The 18784-nt window shown below is 39.1% G+C and overlaps 2 protein-coding genes across 2 annotated transcripts in view; one reads left to right on the forward strand and one right to left on the reverse strand.

Moving 5' to 3' along the window:
• Positions 1–18784, forward strand: part of zzz3 (zinc finger, ZZ-type containing 3) — a 675084-nt gene that overhangs the window by 244637 nt on the left and 411663 nt on the right. The window lies entirely within an intron of this gene.
• ak5 (adenylate kinase 5) overlaps positions 1–18784 on the reverse strand; it is a 210901-nt gene that overhangs the window by 179473 nt on the left and 12644 nt on the right. Inside the window, 1 exon segment of the mRNA NM_001100084.1 lies at positions 13295–13467. Within this exon segment, the coding sequence (NP_001093554.1) occupies positions 13295–13467 (173 nt within the window).

The raw sequence follows: 18784 nt of genomic DNA on the forward strand, positions 1-18784 counted from the left end.
TTATAAATAAAAGAACCAAACAAAACTAAACAGTCTTACTAATATTCACAACAAATCCCCTCTAATCTATTCCAATAAACAAAAGATAAGAAAAAGAAATCTTCAACGTCAATGACGTCCTATCAAATCTACACTGACTAACAATTAAACCAAAAAAACACAGGTTGGCACACACCTGCTTACCTGGTGTATCTAGACAAATGTTAATCTACGTGCTGATATGTATGTAACATGATCAACTTACCTACCAGTCTTTCTAAACTCACAGGGAAACATGAGGTTATGGAAGATATGGCGATATAAAGGTAAGAACAGACAGTAACAAACTTGAAAAAAGTGTAAATAAAATAAAGACGAAAAAAAAAACTAAAAATAATACTAATAAATGGGGATAACAAACTATCAAACACTAACCAATCAAACTGAAAAAACAAGCCAAAATACGACAATCAATCATGCAAGCAAAGTGTCAAACGTCGACGTAACTCACGGCTGAACTACCATAGTACGATGAATTTTTTTGGGAAAAGAACGATGTAGTAAGGAGTGCTTCCCAAAACCGTAGTTTCTCTGTCGCAGATCCATGGTTTGAACCATGTTATAATGTAAAACATCCATAATGAGGCTCTAAACAGGGTGGAGTAACAACTTCTTCAGAGAAAACCCACATATTTTTTATATGCACATATTTTAAAAAAAAATCCAATATTGGTTTTGATAAAAACATGCACTCGTTTTTCATATTAATTGAAATGTATGTAAACAACACATACTATATAGGGCCTGTGTTTCCTTTGCAAATATTATTGAGAATATTCCATACAAAATCACTTAGCTATCTCGTATTCTTATCTCAAATATAAACATGAAAAAACATCTACATAACAAAAATAATAATAGTAGTAATAATAGTAGTAATAGTAGGTAGTGCTGTCGACTCACAGCAAGAAGTTCGCTGGATCTCTGGTTCAAGCCTCGACTGGTTCAGTTGGCGTTTCTGTGTGGAGTTTGCATGTTCTCCCTGCGTTCGCGTGGGTTTCCTCCGGGTGCTCCGGTTACCCCCACAGTCCAAAGACATGTTGTACAGGTGAATTGGGTAGGCTAAATTGTCCGTAGTGTATGAGTGTGTGTGTGTGTGTGTGAATGAGTGTGTGTTTGCCAGAGATGGGTTGTGGCTGGGAGGGCATCCGCTGCGTAAAAACGTGCTGGATAGGTTCATTTTGACCCCAGATTAACAAAGGGACTAAGCCGAAAAGAAAATGAATGAATGAATAATAATAACAATAATAACCATCATCATCAATTACATTATTATTAAAGTATGATATTTTAATTTCCCAATAAATAATATTTTTTTCAATAAATAAACTCTATCTATTTATTTTTATGATTTATACATGAGATTAGAATATGTGTTAGCTTTTTGTATATTAATATTTGTAAAGGAAACACAGGCCCCATATGTGCCATTTACATATATTTCAATTAATATGAAAAAAGAGTGCATGTTTTTACCAAAACTAATATTACATTTATTTTTTTCCTAAATGCTTGTGCATGTAAAACAATATCATTTGCACAAAGAAACTATGGTGTTTTTCTCTAAAGAAGCAGTTACTCCACCCAGTTTAGAGCATCATTATGGGCATTTTACGTTATAACTAACGTGGTTCAAACGATGAATCTGCAACAGAGAAACTACGGTTTTGGGAAACACCCGTCACTACATCATTCTTTCCCCAAACGAAGCATCATACTATGATTGTTCACATAGTTACGTCGTTGTTTGGCAAACGCACCCCTGGTAAATAAATAACCTACTATAAATTAAAGCCATTAACGTATGTTATATATTTTTGTTTCCACAAGCTTTGGACTCATAAATTCCGCTTTTAAATAATAGGTCACCTATAGCTTTCATCATGAGCTACTGCTGCGTTCAAAATGGCATAAATGTTTTTAAAGTGCACTACGAAAGGAATGCAATTGTCAATATGAAGATTGCTAAAACTGAACTGTAAAAATACTTTGAAAGCAAATTACACCTAAGAGAGATGACTTTAATGTTTTTTTTTTTTAATCATTCCAAGTTTAAATGTTTTAACGTTTTAAATGAATAGGGCATAGGGGAGATAATTGGGAATAGACCACAGCCAGGAACTATGCTTCTAGATACAGATCTAGAGGTGTAGTTGGAAACGTACAAGTTTACGATGCAGTTTTCAAATGTTCGTTGGAACGATGGATTTGAGAAAATGCCAAAGTAATAAACTATGTTTGTAACAACGGAATTTGCAACCTTACTTGGCTAATGATCCCCTGAATGGACAGTTCTGGTAGAGATCAACTGATAATAGATTAAATAAAATATACAGACCTAGCAGCTCATTTTAAAGCACATAACCCAAAGCAATTTAGGTCACAGCAAGCAGAGATGATGGGAATAAAGTGCATGTAAACACAAGCAAAAAAAACGGACTTCTGCAAACTGGTAAACTTCTGTAAACCGGTAAACTGACTTCTGCAAATCTCAGTAAATCATCTTGCATGACTAATTTAAATACCCCTATCCCATAAATGCACTTTACAGTTAAACTATATCATTAAAAACCCACACACATCAGCTTAGAGACATATTCCATTGTTAATGTAACTGAATAACTAAGGAGGAAAATTTGAATGTCTCCAAGCGCTGGAAGGCGAATATATTCAAGCGTGGCAAATCTTGATGCGGATGGCATCATTTACAGCAGAGATCTAGCAACAGTAGCAAATTACCCTAAAAATAACTCTTACATCAGTCAACATTTGTTGCCCAGCATGAACTATGATTTGTATGACCGAATGCAATTATTCTACCACTATCTGGAACAACCAGACAAGACTGAAACAGGGGACAATTTTTAAAAGCCAAGGAAAGCACCCCAACTATGACACCAACCATGACACAAATTATAAAAACAAATCTCAGAAATGCCTTGCATCACTTTCAGAACCGCATCTGTTTCTCCAGTATATGCTAAGCTGTATGTGGTCAAATGTGTTACGATAAACGTACAAAGAATAATGAATAATGAATCTTATGTACTGAAGCAAATCGACCCAGAAGCAATGAGTTGGAAAGGCACACAGACTGTTTGAAAGTACAGAGAAACCACAGAAGGACATGCGCACTTATCATAAATTGCTGTTTTTAAAAAAAATATCATTTATTTGGAAGCAATATTCCAACAGGGAAACACAGTGGCTCAGTGGCTCACTGTCGCCTCACAGCAGGAAGGTCGCTGGTTTGAGTCTCGGCTGGGTCAGTAGGCATTTCTGTGAGGAGTTTTCATGTTCTTCCCGTGTTGGCATGGGTTTCCTCGGGGTGTTCCAGTTTCCCCCACAGTTCAAGACATGCTTTATAGGTGAATTAAATAGTGTATGTGAGAGTGTATGGGTGTTTCCCAGTACTGGGTTGCAGCTGGAAGGGTATCCACTGTGCAAAACATATGCTGGATAAGTTGACAGTTTATTCCGCTGTGGAAACCCCTGATGAATAAAAGGACTAACCCAAAGGAAAATGAATTTATGAATGAATTAATAAATTAATGAATGAATGAATATTCCATCACAATCTCTTGCAAATTGAGTATACCAACATGAGTTGAGGAAAGTTTAGGAATCAAAAGGTTGCATCGTTCAGATTTGTTTTCCTTGATAATCCTCCTGATATACGCTTTAATTTAACCTTTAAAAGCATGTATACGTACAAGTACACTTAATGAAGAATTACACAAGTCAAGGTACACATAGGCTCTTTATTGATACCTTAAAGGAAACTGTAAATATTAGCTATTTTGAAATGTTATTATATGTTTTAATAACAAAATCTTTTTTGAAATCTTACTTAACCCAACTCTGACTTTTCTTATTAGGATTATTATTATTATTATTATTCATTTTCTTTTGGCTTAGTATCTATTTCAGAGGTTGCCTCTAACGGAAGGATGCTGACAAATGAGTTGGGGATCCATGTGCAGTTTATTAAAGAGTAGTCGTGCAGGCAATGGTCAAGAACAAGGACAAACAGGAGCATGTAGATAATCAAAAGGGTTGTCAGAAACAGGTGAATGGTCAGGACAGACAACGAGACAACGGAAACTATGCAAAGAGCAAGACAAAGAAGGAAAACGCTTTGTAATGCTACATGCGGTAAAACAAGACTCAGCAATGTGTGTGTGTAAAAGTGAGGGATATAAATAGTCCATGAAATCAGTGAAGATGAGCTATAGCTGTGTGTGTGTCCGTGTTCGGTTTATTGTCAGCTGTGGCAGGAGTTGATGAGTGCAACGGATTCTGGGAGTTGTAGTTTAGTACAGTGCCCGAATTGTAGTTCTCCAACAATTTGCAACTGCTCGATCTCTGGTGATCATAACATCACCAAAGCAGAATGAAGTGCCAACTATTCCAGCGTATGTTTTATGCAGCGGATGCCCTTTCAGCTGCAACCCGGTATTTAGAAACACCCATACACACTCAATCACTCATACACTATGGACAATTAAGCTTACCCAATTCACCTATATTGCATGACTGTGAGGGGGGAAACCTGAGCACCCAGAGGAAACCCACACAAACATGGGGAGAACATGCACAAAATGTTGTAATTGTTGATGATCATTGGAAAAGTAATTTCTGCCACAGGACCAGGCTCTATAGATGGTGATACAAATGCGTGATATCACTTTCAATACGGTAACGTGAAAACTGGGATTTATTCTGAAGTGATAAAGCTGGACACAATATTTATTCGCAGTATTACCTTGAACTGGAAAACATAAATAATAAATAATAAAGAAAGTCCTGTTAAGTGGATTCGAGAGGTTATCAGTCTTCACTTCTTAGCATCCAGGGATTCTCTCGTCCATAAGCGTGAGCTTCCTACCATAAAAGGCACTTGGGTGAAGGTGTAGAGAACTCCCCTGCTTCTGTGACAGAAAAGCTATAAGTTACAACAAGACTACTACAACAAGATTTTGATGCAGAGGCATCAAAAGTGAAAACAAATACCTTGGAGGGATTTAGACAGGAGAGGAGTGGACTGGCTGTAAATGCAGTCTTTAGTTGATAGACAGTTGATAGACAAAGATTTGAGCTTGGATTTTAAAACTATTGAGCCCTTTGACTGAGTATGGTGTGGGCCAGTTATTTACAGTGTCACATTCCCCTCATCCGTCTGAGTCATTGAAATGAATCAGTGCAAACCAAGATAAACTCCTGGAGTACCTCATCGATAATATTCTGGAATACAGAGACGGCACTGACCAAGACATAAAGCATATTCATAGAAGGCAGCAAATGTAATGAAGTCTGTCCTCCACACATCCCCCTCACATATTCTGATGAAATTGTAGGAGCTCTGCAAATCCAACTAATGAAATTTTAGCACATTCAAGATCTTCCAGGGATGCTGGCATGAGTGGATGTTGACATTTCACAGTGATTTTATTAAACACTTTTTAATCAATGCCAGTCTTTTACCCCACCATTCTTTTTTGGAAATTTATAAAAAAACTGGGCACTTTTAAGGATAGGTGTAACCTTTATCAAGTGCCTTAACCATATACTCTTACATAGCATTCTTCTCTGGAAGGGGTAGATAATAAAGAGTCCCTTCTGGGCACTGAATCACCAGGTAATAGTTTGGTTGCACAGTCCCATAGCCAGTAAAGTGGTTGGTAGCTCACTTGGGGGAGAACATATTGCTGGAGGGATTAACACTTGGGAATATCCACTTAACTGAAAGCGATAGTCATCTTCTTGGGCTTGAAAGGAAAGAGGACATATGGAAAACCATTCTGGAAGCAATTATTGCTCCACTTTAGAATATCCACGATACAGCCATGAGATGATTGGATTATGCTGAACAAGCTATGGGTAACCTAAGGTAATATTTGCCGTCGACTGCTCAAGAAAGAGAATATGGATTTCCTCAAAAAGTATGTAGCTTCAGAGGCCCTGGTAGTTGACTGAAATTATCCCGGTTAAGGGATTTACTAGTCAACACTTCAACTGGGTAAGTGTTCCATTTGCTAGTGGTTGCTAGAGTTCAACATTTTATACCTTAATAATCAATAGGGATGTAACGGTATCAGAATTTCACGGTACGGTAATACCTCGGTATGAATGTCACAGTACGGTATTTATTGAATCATTTACAGGAAAAAACAAAACTTATGAAAATACTCCAAAAAAGTGCCAAAAGTGTCAATGAAATACAAATTAGCCATCTATCTGTAAGCTTTGAAACAGGAACTTAAATTTTAATAACAAAAAATTATTAAACCATGTAAAAAATAGTTTCAATTTAGTATTGTTGAAAACTCATCACATTCTACATTTAATCACTCACTCACTCACTTAGATAGAGATGGGTTTTAAGGAAAATTATCATATAAATATGATCTGGTAAAAGCTGGTATCTCTGGGCATTTACAATGTCCCCTGCAACAGAAAAAAACCCTCTCATTTAGGACTCAGGTTTCTGGGACAGAGAGATATGACTTGGCCCAGGTTGACAGCAGTGGGTAACGTTGTGCATTGTCTTTCCCCCACTTGAGAGGACAAGCCATGAGTGAGATAGAGGTCTCATGTCTGTATCAATCTGAACAGTGTGCTGTGTCACACCCTCCGTCCCGCCCTTCAGTAGGCGCGCGACAACACCGCTCTTGAGTATGCGTGCTCAACCCCCCCCCCCCCCTCCCTGCTTTACAGTACGCGCGCGACAACACAGCTGATCAGAACGCGCGCAACAACACTGCTATTCAGTACGCGCGCGACAACACTGCTATTCAGTACGCGCGCGACAACACAGCTGATCAGAACGCGCGCGACAACACCGCTATTCAGTACGCGCGCGACAACACAGCTGATCAGAACGCGCGCGACAACACAGTTGATCAGAACGCGAGCGACAACACCGCTATTCAGTATGCGTGCGGCGACAATACCCGCTTCAGGTTCGATCATTTCCAGCTCTTTTTGATGCCCGCTTCTAGCAGCACACTCCATTTCCGCGTTACTGTATCTGTAGCGACAACAGACCGCAAGGGATGATGGCCACCCCTTGGCTGATGGGAATTGTAGTTTTCGCTACCTCCCGTTCGCTTCATTCGCCTGAGCAAATTTTCTCAGAAGACCTATAGTTTTACCGAGTCATGCGACTACGGTAGTATCGAAAAAACTTAATATTGCGGTATGACGGTATTTACAATACCGTTACATCCCTAATAATCAACAGACATTTTTCCTTGGCCAATATGAAAGTTTCTCGCCTATAGATGTGTCAATGGAGATCATACAAAGACTTCTCTGAAGTGACTGTTGAGGACATCAAATGATTGAGTAAAGAGCCCACTCTTATTTTAAATCATTTGGCTCATTTGGAGTACTCTTCGGGTCAGCAAGGAAGGTCATATCTTGGCTAAATTAGTGGTAAGCAAGTATGACTTCATTTCTAGGGTCAATGAGGTTTAAAACTGGAAAACATGGAAAAGCTTAGAAACGTTTACTGGAAGGAGAGAAAGAACTGGATGCATTACTGTACCCTGCCTAAAAGAAATGGCTTCCAGACTTTCTTAAATCGGAAAATCTAAATAAGGAGTTTGAGAGGGCAGAGATAAGGGCCCACATGTGGGTGAATCTAGATAGAACAGGTAGGAGCAGAGCTAGCGGGCAGGTAGGCAAGATGGAGCTAACCAAGCATGAGACCTGGAAGAAACAGGGAGACAAGGTAAAGCAGGCAGGACAGAGAAGAGCCAACTTACAGCCATGATCAGTGGACCAGAGAGCAGTTGGGGGTTCAGTGTAATCTGCAACATTTGAATCCCAAGTCCAACTCTTTAACTATTAGGCCACAGCTGCCCCCAAGAGTGAGCTGGAAGGACTAAAAATCAGAGCAGATCAGGCAAAGTAAAAAAACAAGCAGAAATTAAGGACCACTATGGAGGTACAGGTGGAACAAAAGCCCATCTTACAGGAGCCTTATAACACTATAGACACAGGGCTTGAGAGCACTTAGACGACTGCAGGACTGGTGAGCTCCAAGACAGCTATGCCACACAAGAGCACTGAGACAGCCAGGAGTGAGAGGGCTGAGAAGGCTGCAAGGCTCAAAAGTACTGAGAGAGATGGGCTTGAGGGCACTTGAATGACTGTGTGGGTTGAGAGCACTGAAACGGTTGCACCACTCAAAAGTGATGAAACCACAGGAGTTAGAAAGTGCTGAATCCATGACACTTGAGTGTATGGAAACCACGGAGCTTTGGTGCAAGGGCTTTGTGTGGCATAGAGAGTGCTTTATGGCCACGGGGCCAAAAGAATCCTGATTTAGTAGTGATTAAAAGGCATTATAATCTTTGCCAAAATGGTCTGGGCTGGGTTTCCTGATAACATGTGCGTCTTGGTTCTCGCAAAATGAATGAACAATCATTGCAACTTCACTTGAAACTCACAAAAAAGCATGTAAATGGATTGTGCATGAACTCATTCTACATGCTACTTATGCTGAGTTCAGACTGCATGATTTTCAAAGTAGTCGTGTCACAGATGTTTTCACACTGAATGAATATGTAGGATAGCGTTTCGTTGCTGCCTTCTTTACACTGCAAATTGATTGGCAACAAAAGGTTTCACACTGCATGACTTTACATTAGGAAGAATCGCAGACAACTTTGTCTTGATCCGCAAACTACATCTCACAACCAAACACACGCAAGAAGTGACATGGAAACAACAAAAGGCTACGTAGTATATCTTTTGACATTAACTGCATAATAAAGAAGAAGCCTTTAGTTGGATAGAAAATTTACTTAACTTGCTCACCTTGCCTTTGAAGGGAATTAACAATTTCTCTTAAACTTTTTTTTCTTTTTTGACATGGTTGTATTAATGCTCAGATGACACTTCAAACAGACGGGTGCTCCTGACAAATTTCCACAAGTTTTTCCTCTATTTCTTGGGTCAGAACAAACTGAAAAGAAGCTAAACTTCTCCCTCAACCTCCTGCTGGCCTGCAGGTACCCATACTAGTGGATGCTGCCCTCTCATTGGCTGTAGGTAACCGTCAATGTTATTTTCAATAAGAACACATTTCACACTGCATGACTTTGAATCGCCGACAGGTTCAGAAGTTTAGCATGCCAAATATCTCATGGGTGTCTGCAACTCATCGGCAATTCTTTCAAATCGTGTCATGATAGTTCACTACTCGCGTGAACGTGCACCAATTTGCCAGTGATTTCAGGCATTTGTCTGCGATTTCTCAAAACCTGCCGGCTAAAATGATGCAGTCAATTTCCAAAGTGCTAAAACATAAACGTATATGGAAATGTATCCTCAATGTTTAACCTAATTATCATCTCTTGTAGATTAGCAATCAAGACAAGTGAAAAAAAAAACCCTAAAAGTTAAAGAGCATTGTTATCCATAAGAAATGCCCAACATGGATGGGTTTCATGCAGTCCATGTCCAGTCTTTAAAGAACTTTCAACTGTTCTTAACTCAACCAGCAACTTCTTCAAGCACTTGAACAGAAAGCATTCTATTTGAAAATACTCGTCACCAAGGAGGACACCGGCGCCCAAAAACACTCAGCCTAAACAGGTTAAATAAAATTTTTGTACAGAATCAGGAGTGAAGATATCTTCTGAATGTGAAGAGAAGCATAGATGCTTATAGGGTTGTTTACATATCATATCTTTTGTGTGCGCAAGTTCATTATTTCCAATGGAGACCTGTGGCTTGCACACACATATTTGAAGCGCATATTATGTGCTCTCGCATTTTCCAGGGGCACCAGTTGAAGACCTCAAGGATTGATCAGCTTCAAGCTCATATGGAATATACACTTTTTGGTAGACTAAATATCTCAGACAAATACAGAACACTCAAACACTGCAGTGTTTTTTTATACTATAAATGTCAATAGTTATAGGTATCCAATTTACTTCATGTCTTTTTTTTGTGTTCAAAAAAGGTTTGGAATAAGTAAATGTTTAGAGAATTTTAAGTGTTGGGTAACCTATGTGGTCTTATGAATATGTCGAGTTTTTTACAGTGATTAGTAAATTACGGAGAGAGCTGAAGGTTATTTTGTATTGTTAATAGGTATATTTTATATGTTTTAAAAGTAACTTCAAAGTAATTATTAATCTGATTACACAGTAGTAGTCAGTAATTTGTAATCTATTTCTTTTTTAAAGTAACTTACCCAACACTGATCAAACCCCATTCAGAAAATTGATATAATGCAAAGTATTTCAAAATATTGCAAAAATGGCCCTTAATTTTCAAGCATTTTCCGCCTCCTGCAACAGCAGAGCATCCTTATAACAAGACTGGCCCCCTTCCTTTTTTTTACTTCAGATATTATATTGTTATAAGCTTTGCCATTTTTACTTTTACATTTTGCTTTACAAATAAATTGTAGCAAATCCAAGTATTCAAGGTGTCCAGACATGAAGGCCATGCTTGTCTAGTGTTATTCTTATAGACTGCTTTCATCGGGTCATGTTGCAAGTCTTTGACAGTAAATTAAGGGCATTTTAGCAAACATTGGCTTCCACTTGATAATATTAAGCTTTTTCATTCCTCTAAGTATTTATGGTATTTCAGTCTTAAGAATTAAGCTGCTAGCCTCGTCTCTAGACAGCGCTCACTGAGCAGTATAGCGTCCCCATCACTATACTGGGGCATTAGGACCCACACAGACCGCAGGTTGGGCGCCCCCTGCTGGCCTCACTAACAGCACTTCCAGCAGCAACCTAGCTTTCCCTTGTGGTCTCCCATCCAGGAACTGACCGGGCGCAGCCCTGCTTAGCTTCAGTGGGCGACCATGTGAGAGTTGCAGAGAGCTAACTGCCAGCATATATTTTCTCATTATAGTATTCTACTTGGTCTGTAAAGTTATGACCACACTTGTTTATAGAGCAACTAGTTTGACTGTTTTCTGCCGTTTATTAGGCAACTGAATTGGGTGTTCCAAAACAATCGCAAAAATGAGCGCACTCCCGCATTTTAGAATAAGGTCAAGTGCCAATTTGTATTACTCAATTTACCTATGACACATGTCTTTGGACTGTGGGAGGAAACCGGAGAACCTGGGGGAAACCTACGCGAGAACGGGGGAAGGTTATAATAGTTTTGGATTTTTTCATTAGTTTTAGTTTCTATTTCGTTTTGAATTTTTGTTTTTAAATTCAGATATTTTCAATTAGTTTTTAGAGGCAGATTTACTAGTTTTTATTAGTTTCTACATTTTGAAATGACTTAGTTTTAGTTTAGTTTTTATTAGTTTCATTATTAGTTTTTTTTTCCTAAATAAGGATATTTGTTAGATGCAAGATTTTAAATCATCAGAATAAATGTTGTATAATAAAAACTCCATACATACATTTTCTGAAACCTGTATTTAGAGGACACACAAACACTATCATCTTTTACTACCATCTACCTATCTTCAAATTCAAACACAACAGCCCACAAGATAGCAGCCTTAAGTATTATTAACAGTTTGCCGCTTGTCAAATTTGATCTTATTATAACAATACTCTAATAACTGAAAAAGATTGTTGGCTTATTTAGAGTCGGAGGGGGGTATTAGGCTTGTTAAAAAGTAAGTACTTTGTGGACAATTGTTTACTGGAGACGCAAAATGTTTCAAATAATTCAGTTCGATTTGGTGAGCTAGTTCAACCGGTTCACTTAGGAGATCCGGTTAAAAAGATTAGTTCGCAATCGCAATACAGAAATAAAAACCCATTATTGGGCACAAACGTGTTAAATAGTTTAAGCCTCTGTATTTACTGCTTTCACCGTGCTGCTGTCATGTCCATTTATTAGTTTCAGTTAGTTCTAGTTTTTTAAAAACTCTTGTTTTTTTTATTTCAGTTAACAACAATTATTTTTAATCTTAGGTTTTGTTTTTTCGTTTGTTTTCGTTAACTATAATAACCTTGGAAAGGGGAGAACAAGTAAACATCGACTGGCCTGTTAAGGACTTGAACCAGTGACGTTATTGCTGTGAGGAAACCACCGGGCTGCCATGTCACTTAATTAAGGGAAAGGAGGAGGAGTAGAGGTGGAAGGGGGGATTCTTCAAGATGAAGGTATTTATAGTGGGTTAGAAATCATCCAATTGGTGAATCATGCAACCAGCTGTGATCAATCATAAGCAAGCCCTCCTCTCAAATTAGTTTATAAATAAACTTTACATCATGGAGCAATGACGTGTATTATAATACATTACAAGCTTTTAACACTTCTTGACAACTTATAGCATTAGCATCTATGAATTAGCTTTACAAACCTAAAACTTTTTCAAAGCACGAATAAATTATCATTCATTTATTATTACTTTTCAATCGCCTTGGATCTCTTTTTCATCAGGGGTCGCCACAGCACAATACACTCATTCACATACACTATCGCCAATTTCGTTTATTCAATTCACATAAAGCACATGCGGCGAGGCAGTGGCGCAATAGGTAGTGCTCTCGCCTCACAGCAAGAAGGTCGCTGGTTCGAACCTCGGCTCAGTTAGGGTTTCTGTGTGGAGTTTGCATGTTCTCCCTGCCTTCGCGTGGGTTTTCTCCGGATGCTCCGGTTTCCCCCACAGTCCAAAGACATGTGGTACAGGTGAATTGGGTAGTCTAAATTGTCCATAGTGTATGAATGTGTGTGTGGATGTTTCCCAGAGATGGGTTGCGGCTGGTAGGGCATCCGCTGCTTAAAAACTTGCTGGATAAGTTGGCGGTTCATTCCGCTGTGGCGACTCCGGATTAATAAAAGGACTAAGCTAACAAGAAAATGAATGAACATAGCACATGCATTTGGACTGTGAGAGAAACGGGAGCACCTGGAGAAAACCCACACAAACACGGGTAAAACATTCAAACACCACACAGAAATGCCAGCTGGTCCAGCTGGGATTCAAACCAGCTTCTTTCTTGCCATAAGGCCAGAGTGCTAACCACCGAGCCACCTTGCTGCCCCCACATAAATTATGGGAAAATATTTTACAATGCTTTTTTCTTTTGTCTGTGTATAAAAAAACAGAAAACTCAATATTTGATGCAAAAAACATGAATCAAACAAGGCCGAATATCCATCTTGAAATCAGTACAACAGTTCAACATACTCTAATTTATGACAGATTTGTGGTATTTCTAATAAAACTAGTTCTAGCTTTTATTTTGAATCCCAAAGTTGATCTGTAAATACTCTGACTTCCTGTCTCATGTTCAGTACATACCTGTGGTGCCAGTTCCCCATTGGTGATTATCCTAGCAATCAGGCTCCATTTCCTGTTGCTGGTGGCATTGTGGATCATCTTTTTCCTGAGTAGCTCTCCCACTGAGACATATTCAAAGCCATAGCGCTCGGCAATCTTCAGACACTGTGTACCTTTACCGCTGCCTGGGCCACCTGTTTAGGAAGATGGTGGTGAGACTTGAACATGTACCATCTCACAAACACTCATATTTATGCAGGCTCAGAAAATCACCTGTAAATATTGACATGTACAAGATAAAGTCTTATTTTGCATAATATTGCATATTTAGACTCTATTCAGTACTGCTTTTATTCAACATTACAGTAAAAAGTTAACGGCCATGACAAAAATATGTCTGATTGTGGTGATCCTTTTGTTAGTTGTCTGTATACGTTGTTGTCTTGAGGCTCCTGTGGCTTTCTTAATTTACTTCCTATTTGTCTCCTTTCATGCTGTCTTTTATTAAGACTGTATAGTGTGCTCAACAGGTTCACTCGGTCCTGACCAAGCTCTTTCATTGCTATAATCTAGTCTAGACTTTTTGTGCTTTGTCTTGAGCCTCCAAGCGGAAAGCAGATTGGACATCTTTGCAAACTCTTCAGGAGAAGCAGCTTTGTTTGCCTCAATGCTTTTGGCTACATATATTGTGGAAAGCCTGATAATCTGCTGTTTTATCCTAATGTTTTTTTGGTGGAGTTATGAACCCAGATTAACCTGTTATCCAACCAATGACCTCTAATGGCCATCCTTAGCCCTGGATGTCAAGCAATTTAAGATGGTTCGGTATGCACCCCGTGTATGAATACAGTGCATATTGAACCAACAATCACTTTCCCATTGATCTGTTGCAAATCTTGCCCATTCTCTTTCCTCTGGTTTTGCCAGTGATTTTTTTCAGTCTGTACTATGGTTTTAATTATTAGATCAAATGTTCCAACCTGGATATTTTGGTAATTAATTTTTTTGAATACATCTTTTTTTTTGCAAATATTATTCAATACAAGCATAACTTTATAAATGTACATCAATATTATGACAGTCAGAGGAAGGAGGACCCAAATGCAGTATGAGATCAGGAAGTGTTTATCGACAATAAGGTGATCTGTAGGGGTAAGGTGAAACAGTCCAGCAATGAAGAATAGGGTACAGCAGGGGAGTCTTGGGTGGAGCTGGCAGACAAAGGAAGACAGTGCTCAAGCCAGACAAATGGTAAAGGCCTTGGAGGCACTGCTGATCAGTGATCCTGAGTAGGTCTCACCAACAGCAGCCTGACAGGACACCAGCAACCAGGAACTAAGCAGACAAGGCTAGGCACGCGTGGAAAACTAAACTAAATTAAGGAACAAAACCATAAACTAAATAACAAAATGAAATACAGAAACTGTTGACAAACTAAAAAGCAAAGGGAAATGAAATTAGTTTTAACTTGCTGATAATTAACTGGAAGAAACAAAACCGATAAAAAGGAACTAAACACTTAAAGCAGGGGTGTCAAACTCAGTTCCAAAAGGGCCGAAGCCCTGCACAGTTTAGCTCCAACCCTGCTCCAACACACTTACCTGTAGGTTTCAAACAAGCCTGAAGGACTCAATTAGTTTGATCAGGTGTGTTTAATTAGGGGTGGAACTAGACTGTGCAGAGCTGCGGCCCTTTTGGAACTGAGTTTGACACCTGTGACTTAAAGCTACTAAATAAGATAATAGAGTAACTTAAAAAAACAAACTTGAAAAGGATTAACCAGATGGGGATGATACTGAAGTCCAACTGAAAAACACAAACAAACATTAGACAAAGACAACACTTTCACAAACAACAGCACAGATAAACAAGCACAGTATAGTAACAACAGGTAACAAGAAGCAACGAAGACATGAGGGAAGAGAGCACATTATAAAGGGAGGAAAGAACATGAGGACCAGGTGTAAACACTGAAACTAACGAGGACTAGACGAGGGCTAAACAAGGGGGCGTGGCAGTAGGAACCAAGGAAGGAGGAACATGGTGAACACAAACACAGGCTGAGCCATGTGTTCAGACAGAACACAAACTTAGATACATATAAAGACGACAACACAGAAACGACAGACAAGGAAGGGCTATGACAAATATATTAAAAAACTTTTTTTAAGGAATTAGGATTCTGATGACAGCTAAACTTATCTTGTGAAAAAGGGTCAAGTATGTCAGTTTTCTTGTGCTCTGTTGGTTTGCAACATTTTAGGTTCTATTTTAACGATCATAAAGTCTGAAGCGCATGGGGCAAAAGCATTAGAGGCATGTCCAAATCCTGCAGGCAAATTAGTTGATGAGAAAGGAAAGACTAATGCAGTGGTATGGAAGTGGTTCGGCTTTTTAAGTTCCGATGATCTTATAGTTTCGGTGCTCGGCAAAATGTGCGGGAGAGTGCCCTGCTGAAAAACCCAGCTTAAACTAGCCTAAGCTGGTTGGCTGGTTTTAGCTGGTTGACCAGCCTGGTTTTAGAGGGGTTTTGGCCATTTCCAGGCTGGTTTTCAGCCATTTCCAGCCTGGCCTTAGCTTGACCAGCTTGGTTTAAGCTGGATATAGAAGGTTTTGGCTGGACTCCCAGCTTGGCTAGGCTGGTCAAGCTGGTTTTAGCTGGTCATCTCCCAGCCTGACCAGCTAAGACCAGGCTGGAAATGGCTGAAAACCAGCCTGGAAGTGGCCAAAACCCCTCTAAAACCAGCCTGGTCGACCAGCTAAAACCAGCCAACCAGCCTAGGCTGGTTTAAGCTGGATTTTTCAGCAAGGTGGTGCCGACTATAGCAGGAGGACACACCTGCAATGGTCATGCACATCTTGGCTGCAGTACAGTTCTATTGGGATCCTCTGTCTCAATCCCTTAGATAGACGTCATTGATTACGTTACACAAGTGTCCACTACTGGCAGAACATCTGAATGACTTTAAATTGAATGCCCTAAACTCCTGGGACCTAGAAACTACACTGTTGTAACATCACAATCACATTGCATTCTGGGGCATATCCTGTAGGTGATGGTGCTTGTTATGCTCACTTATTATAAGCATCTGTGACTTGTTCTTAAGCTTCACTCATATTCAATCTATTGGTTGGGGCTGTAAGCTTGCAGTGTAACATCTACAATGTGAATTCACTCATTCATTCATTTTCTTTTCGGCTTAGACCCTTTATTAATCCGGGGTCTCCACAGCGGAATAAACCGCCAACTTATACAGCATGTTTTTATGCAGCAGATGCTCACTTATTCAGTATGGACAATTTAGCCTACCCAATTCACTTGTACCGCATGTCGTTGGACAGTGGGGGGAATCAGAGCACCCAGAGGAAACCCACGCAAACGCATGGAGAACATGCAAACTCCACACAGAAACGCCAACTGACCCAGCAGAGGCTCGAACCTGCTACCCTGCGACCTTCTTGCTGTGAGGCGACAGCACTACCTACTGCGCCACTGCGTCGCCCACAATGTGAATTACTTTTACTTAAACAAAACAAAAACCGCACATGAAACTTGTGCAAAGACAATAATGCAAGACTGTACTTACAGTAACTGATGTAGTGAGGGAAAAGAATTACAATAAAATCATCAGTTTGCGGACATCTAGGAAACTGTTGAAGGCAGGTGCTCGACCAAGCCAAACACAGTAAACAAAGGAAAAAATAGACACACTGCCACTTTAATCTTTAAAAAAAAAAGATTTTTTATTACAATCATTCAACCCACAAGGATTTAATCATGACACCTGATAGCAGTGTGCTGATATTTTTCACTTTGTTTACTGGGAAAAAATTAACAAACCAATAAAGAACTGACAATAATATGATCATATTAAAAACTACCAAGAAATACACAATTATTCATTTAAAGTTGTTGACTAAAGAGCAGCATGGTGGCTAATTGGCTAGCACGGTTGCCTCACGGCAAGCTGGTTTGAGTACCAGCTGAACCAAGCATTTCTGTGAGGAGTTTGCATGTTCTCCCCGTGCTGACGTGGGTTTTCTTTCGGGTGCTCTGATTTCCCCCAAATGACAAAGTCATGCAATTTAGATAAACTGGATGAACTAGATTGTAATGTGTGAATAGGAGAGCGTGCGGGTGTTTTCCAGCACTGAGGGTTGTACTCTCACTGCTGGGTTGTGGCTGGAAAGGAATCCACATTATGAAACATATTCTAGAGAATAATTGATGGTTCTTTCCACAGTGTTGGTCCCTTGTAAGCCAGGGACTAAGCTGAAAGCAAGCGAATGAGTGAGTTGACTAAACAAATATATTTTAAGTGTGTTGCTTGATCTGACTCTCCAGGTGAAGTAGTTTTCACAACAGTTTCCTCCTTCAAATATGACATTTTTCAGTTGAAATGTAAGCAGAAGCAGGTACTGCTAATATCTCAATAAGATATTACTGCATGTGGGTGGTCACTTGACGAATACACATTAATTTGCTTGTGGGTAACATTCAGTACAGATAATGTTGCTCTCACAAATGATATCAGTCAGCTTAAAGAGACATGCATGCTGTTCAGGGAAGTCTGATAAGGCAGGAGGGAAATGTGCAGCTATCAGGTATATCTGTCTGAACTATTAGCATATCAGCAGCCCTGTTTACAGCAGGTATCCATCCCAGAGGCATCCCCAATGACCTCATTTAATTGGATTTGGACTAATTTTCATGGTCAAATCATTTATAACGTCAGTATATGTTATGCATTATAAACAGTCATCAAACTGCTTTTCTCAAATGTACTCTAACCACAATCACAACCACACAAAAACACTTCGTGTGGAATATTCAGTTATTTAAGTACTGTAGTGTGACTGAACTAGAGATGCACAGATATTAAAAAATTTTGACCGATAAAAAATAACAAGATCCATTTTCATGCTACAATTTTTGTATTGTTTAAAAATTGTGCAAGACAACTTAGGCATCACAACTAATGTATTAAAAATAGGTTTTCATTTACAATTTTCAATACATAATAACAATTCTGAAATAATAAGTCTAAATCTTGATCAGCCCTGGCAAATCCCCCCTAGTGTTTTCTATTGATTTCCTATTTTCCTCCCACTTTCATTAACATCGATACATAAACATTAAAAGCCCAAAAAAAGTGCCAAACAAACAATTGACCTTATGGAGGAGGGGTCAATTAGGCACGCTTATACAGTGCAAATTAGCATTCATTATTATCAACAGCTCTCATGATGGAGTGCTATTAATAAACACTACAGAAGGGCTCAGTTGAGAACAGTAACACAAGTAAGTCTCAGTCTGAGGATTACAATAGACCCTTTTCACAAGCCTGTTATAAAGGTCATCATAATCTTAAATCCTTAAAAGGTTTTAATATTTAGATTTTTTTAAAAACACATGAACATTAATATGCATTTAAGAATGTATTATATCATCTTTGCCTCAAACTACAAAAAAATTGAATAACCGCTTATGCGAGGTGTTCCTAATAAGAG

This window comes from Danio rerio, chromosome 2 (genome assembly GCF_052040795.2).
Source record: "Danio rerio strain M-AB ecotype USA chromosome 2, GRCz13ab, whole genome shotgun sequence".
NCBI classification, from domain to species: Eukaryota; Metazoa; Chordata; class Actinopteri; order Cypriniformes; family Danionidae; genus Danio; species Danio rerio.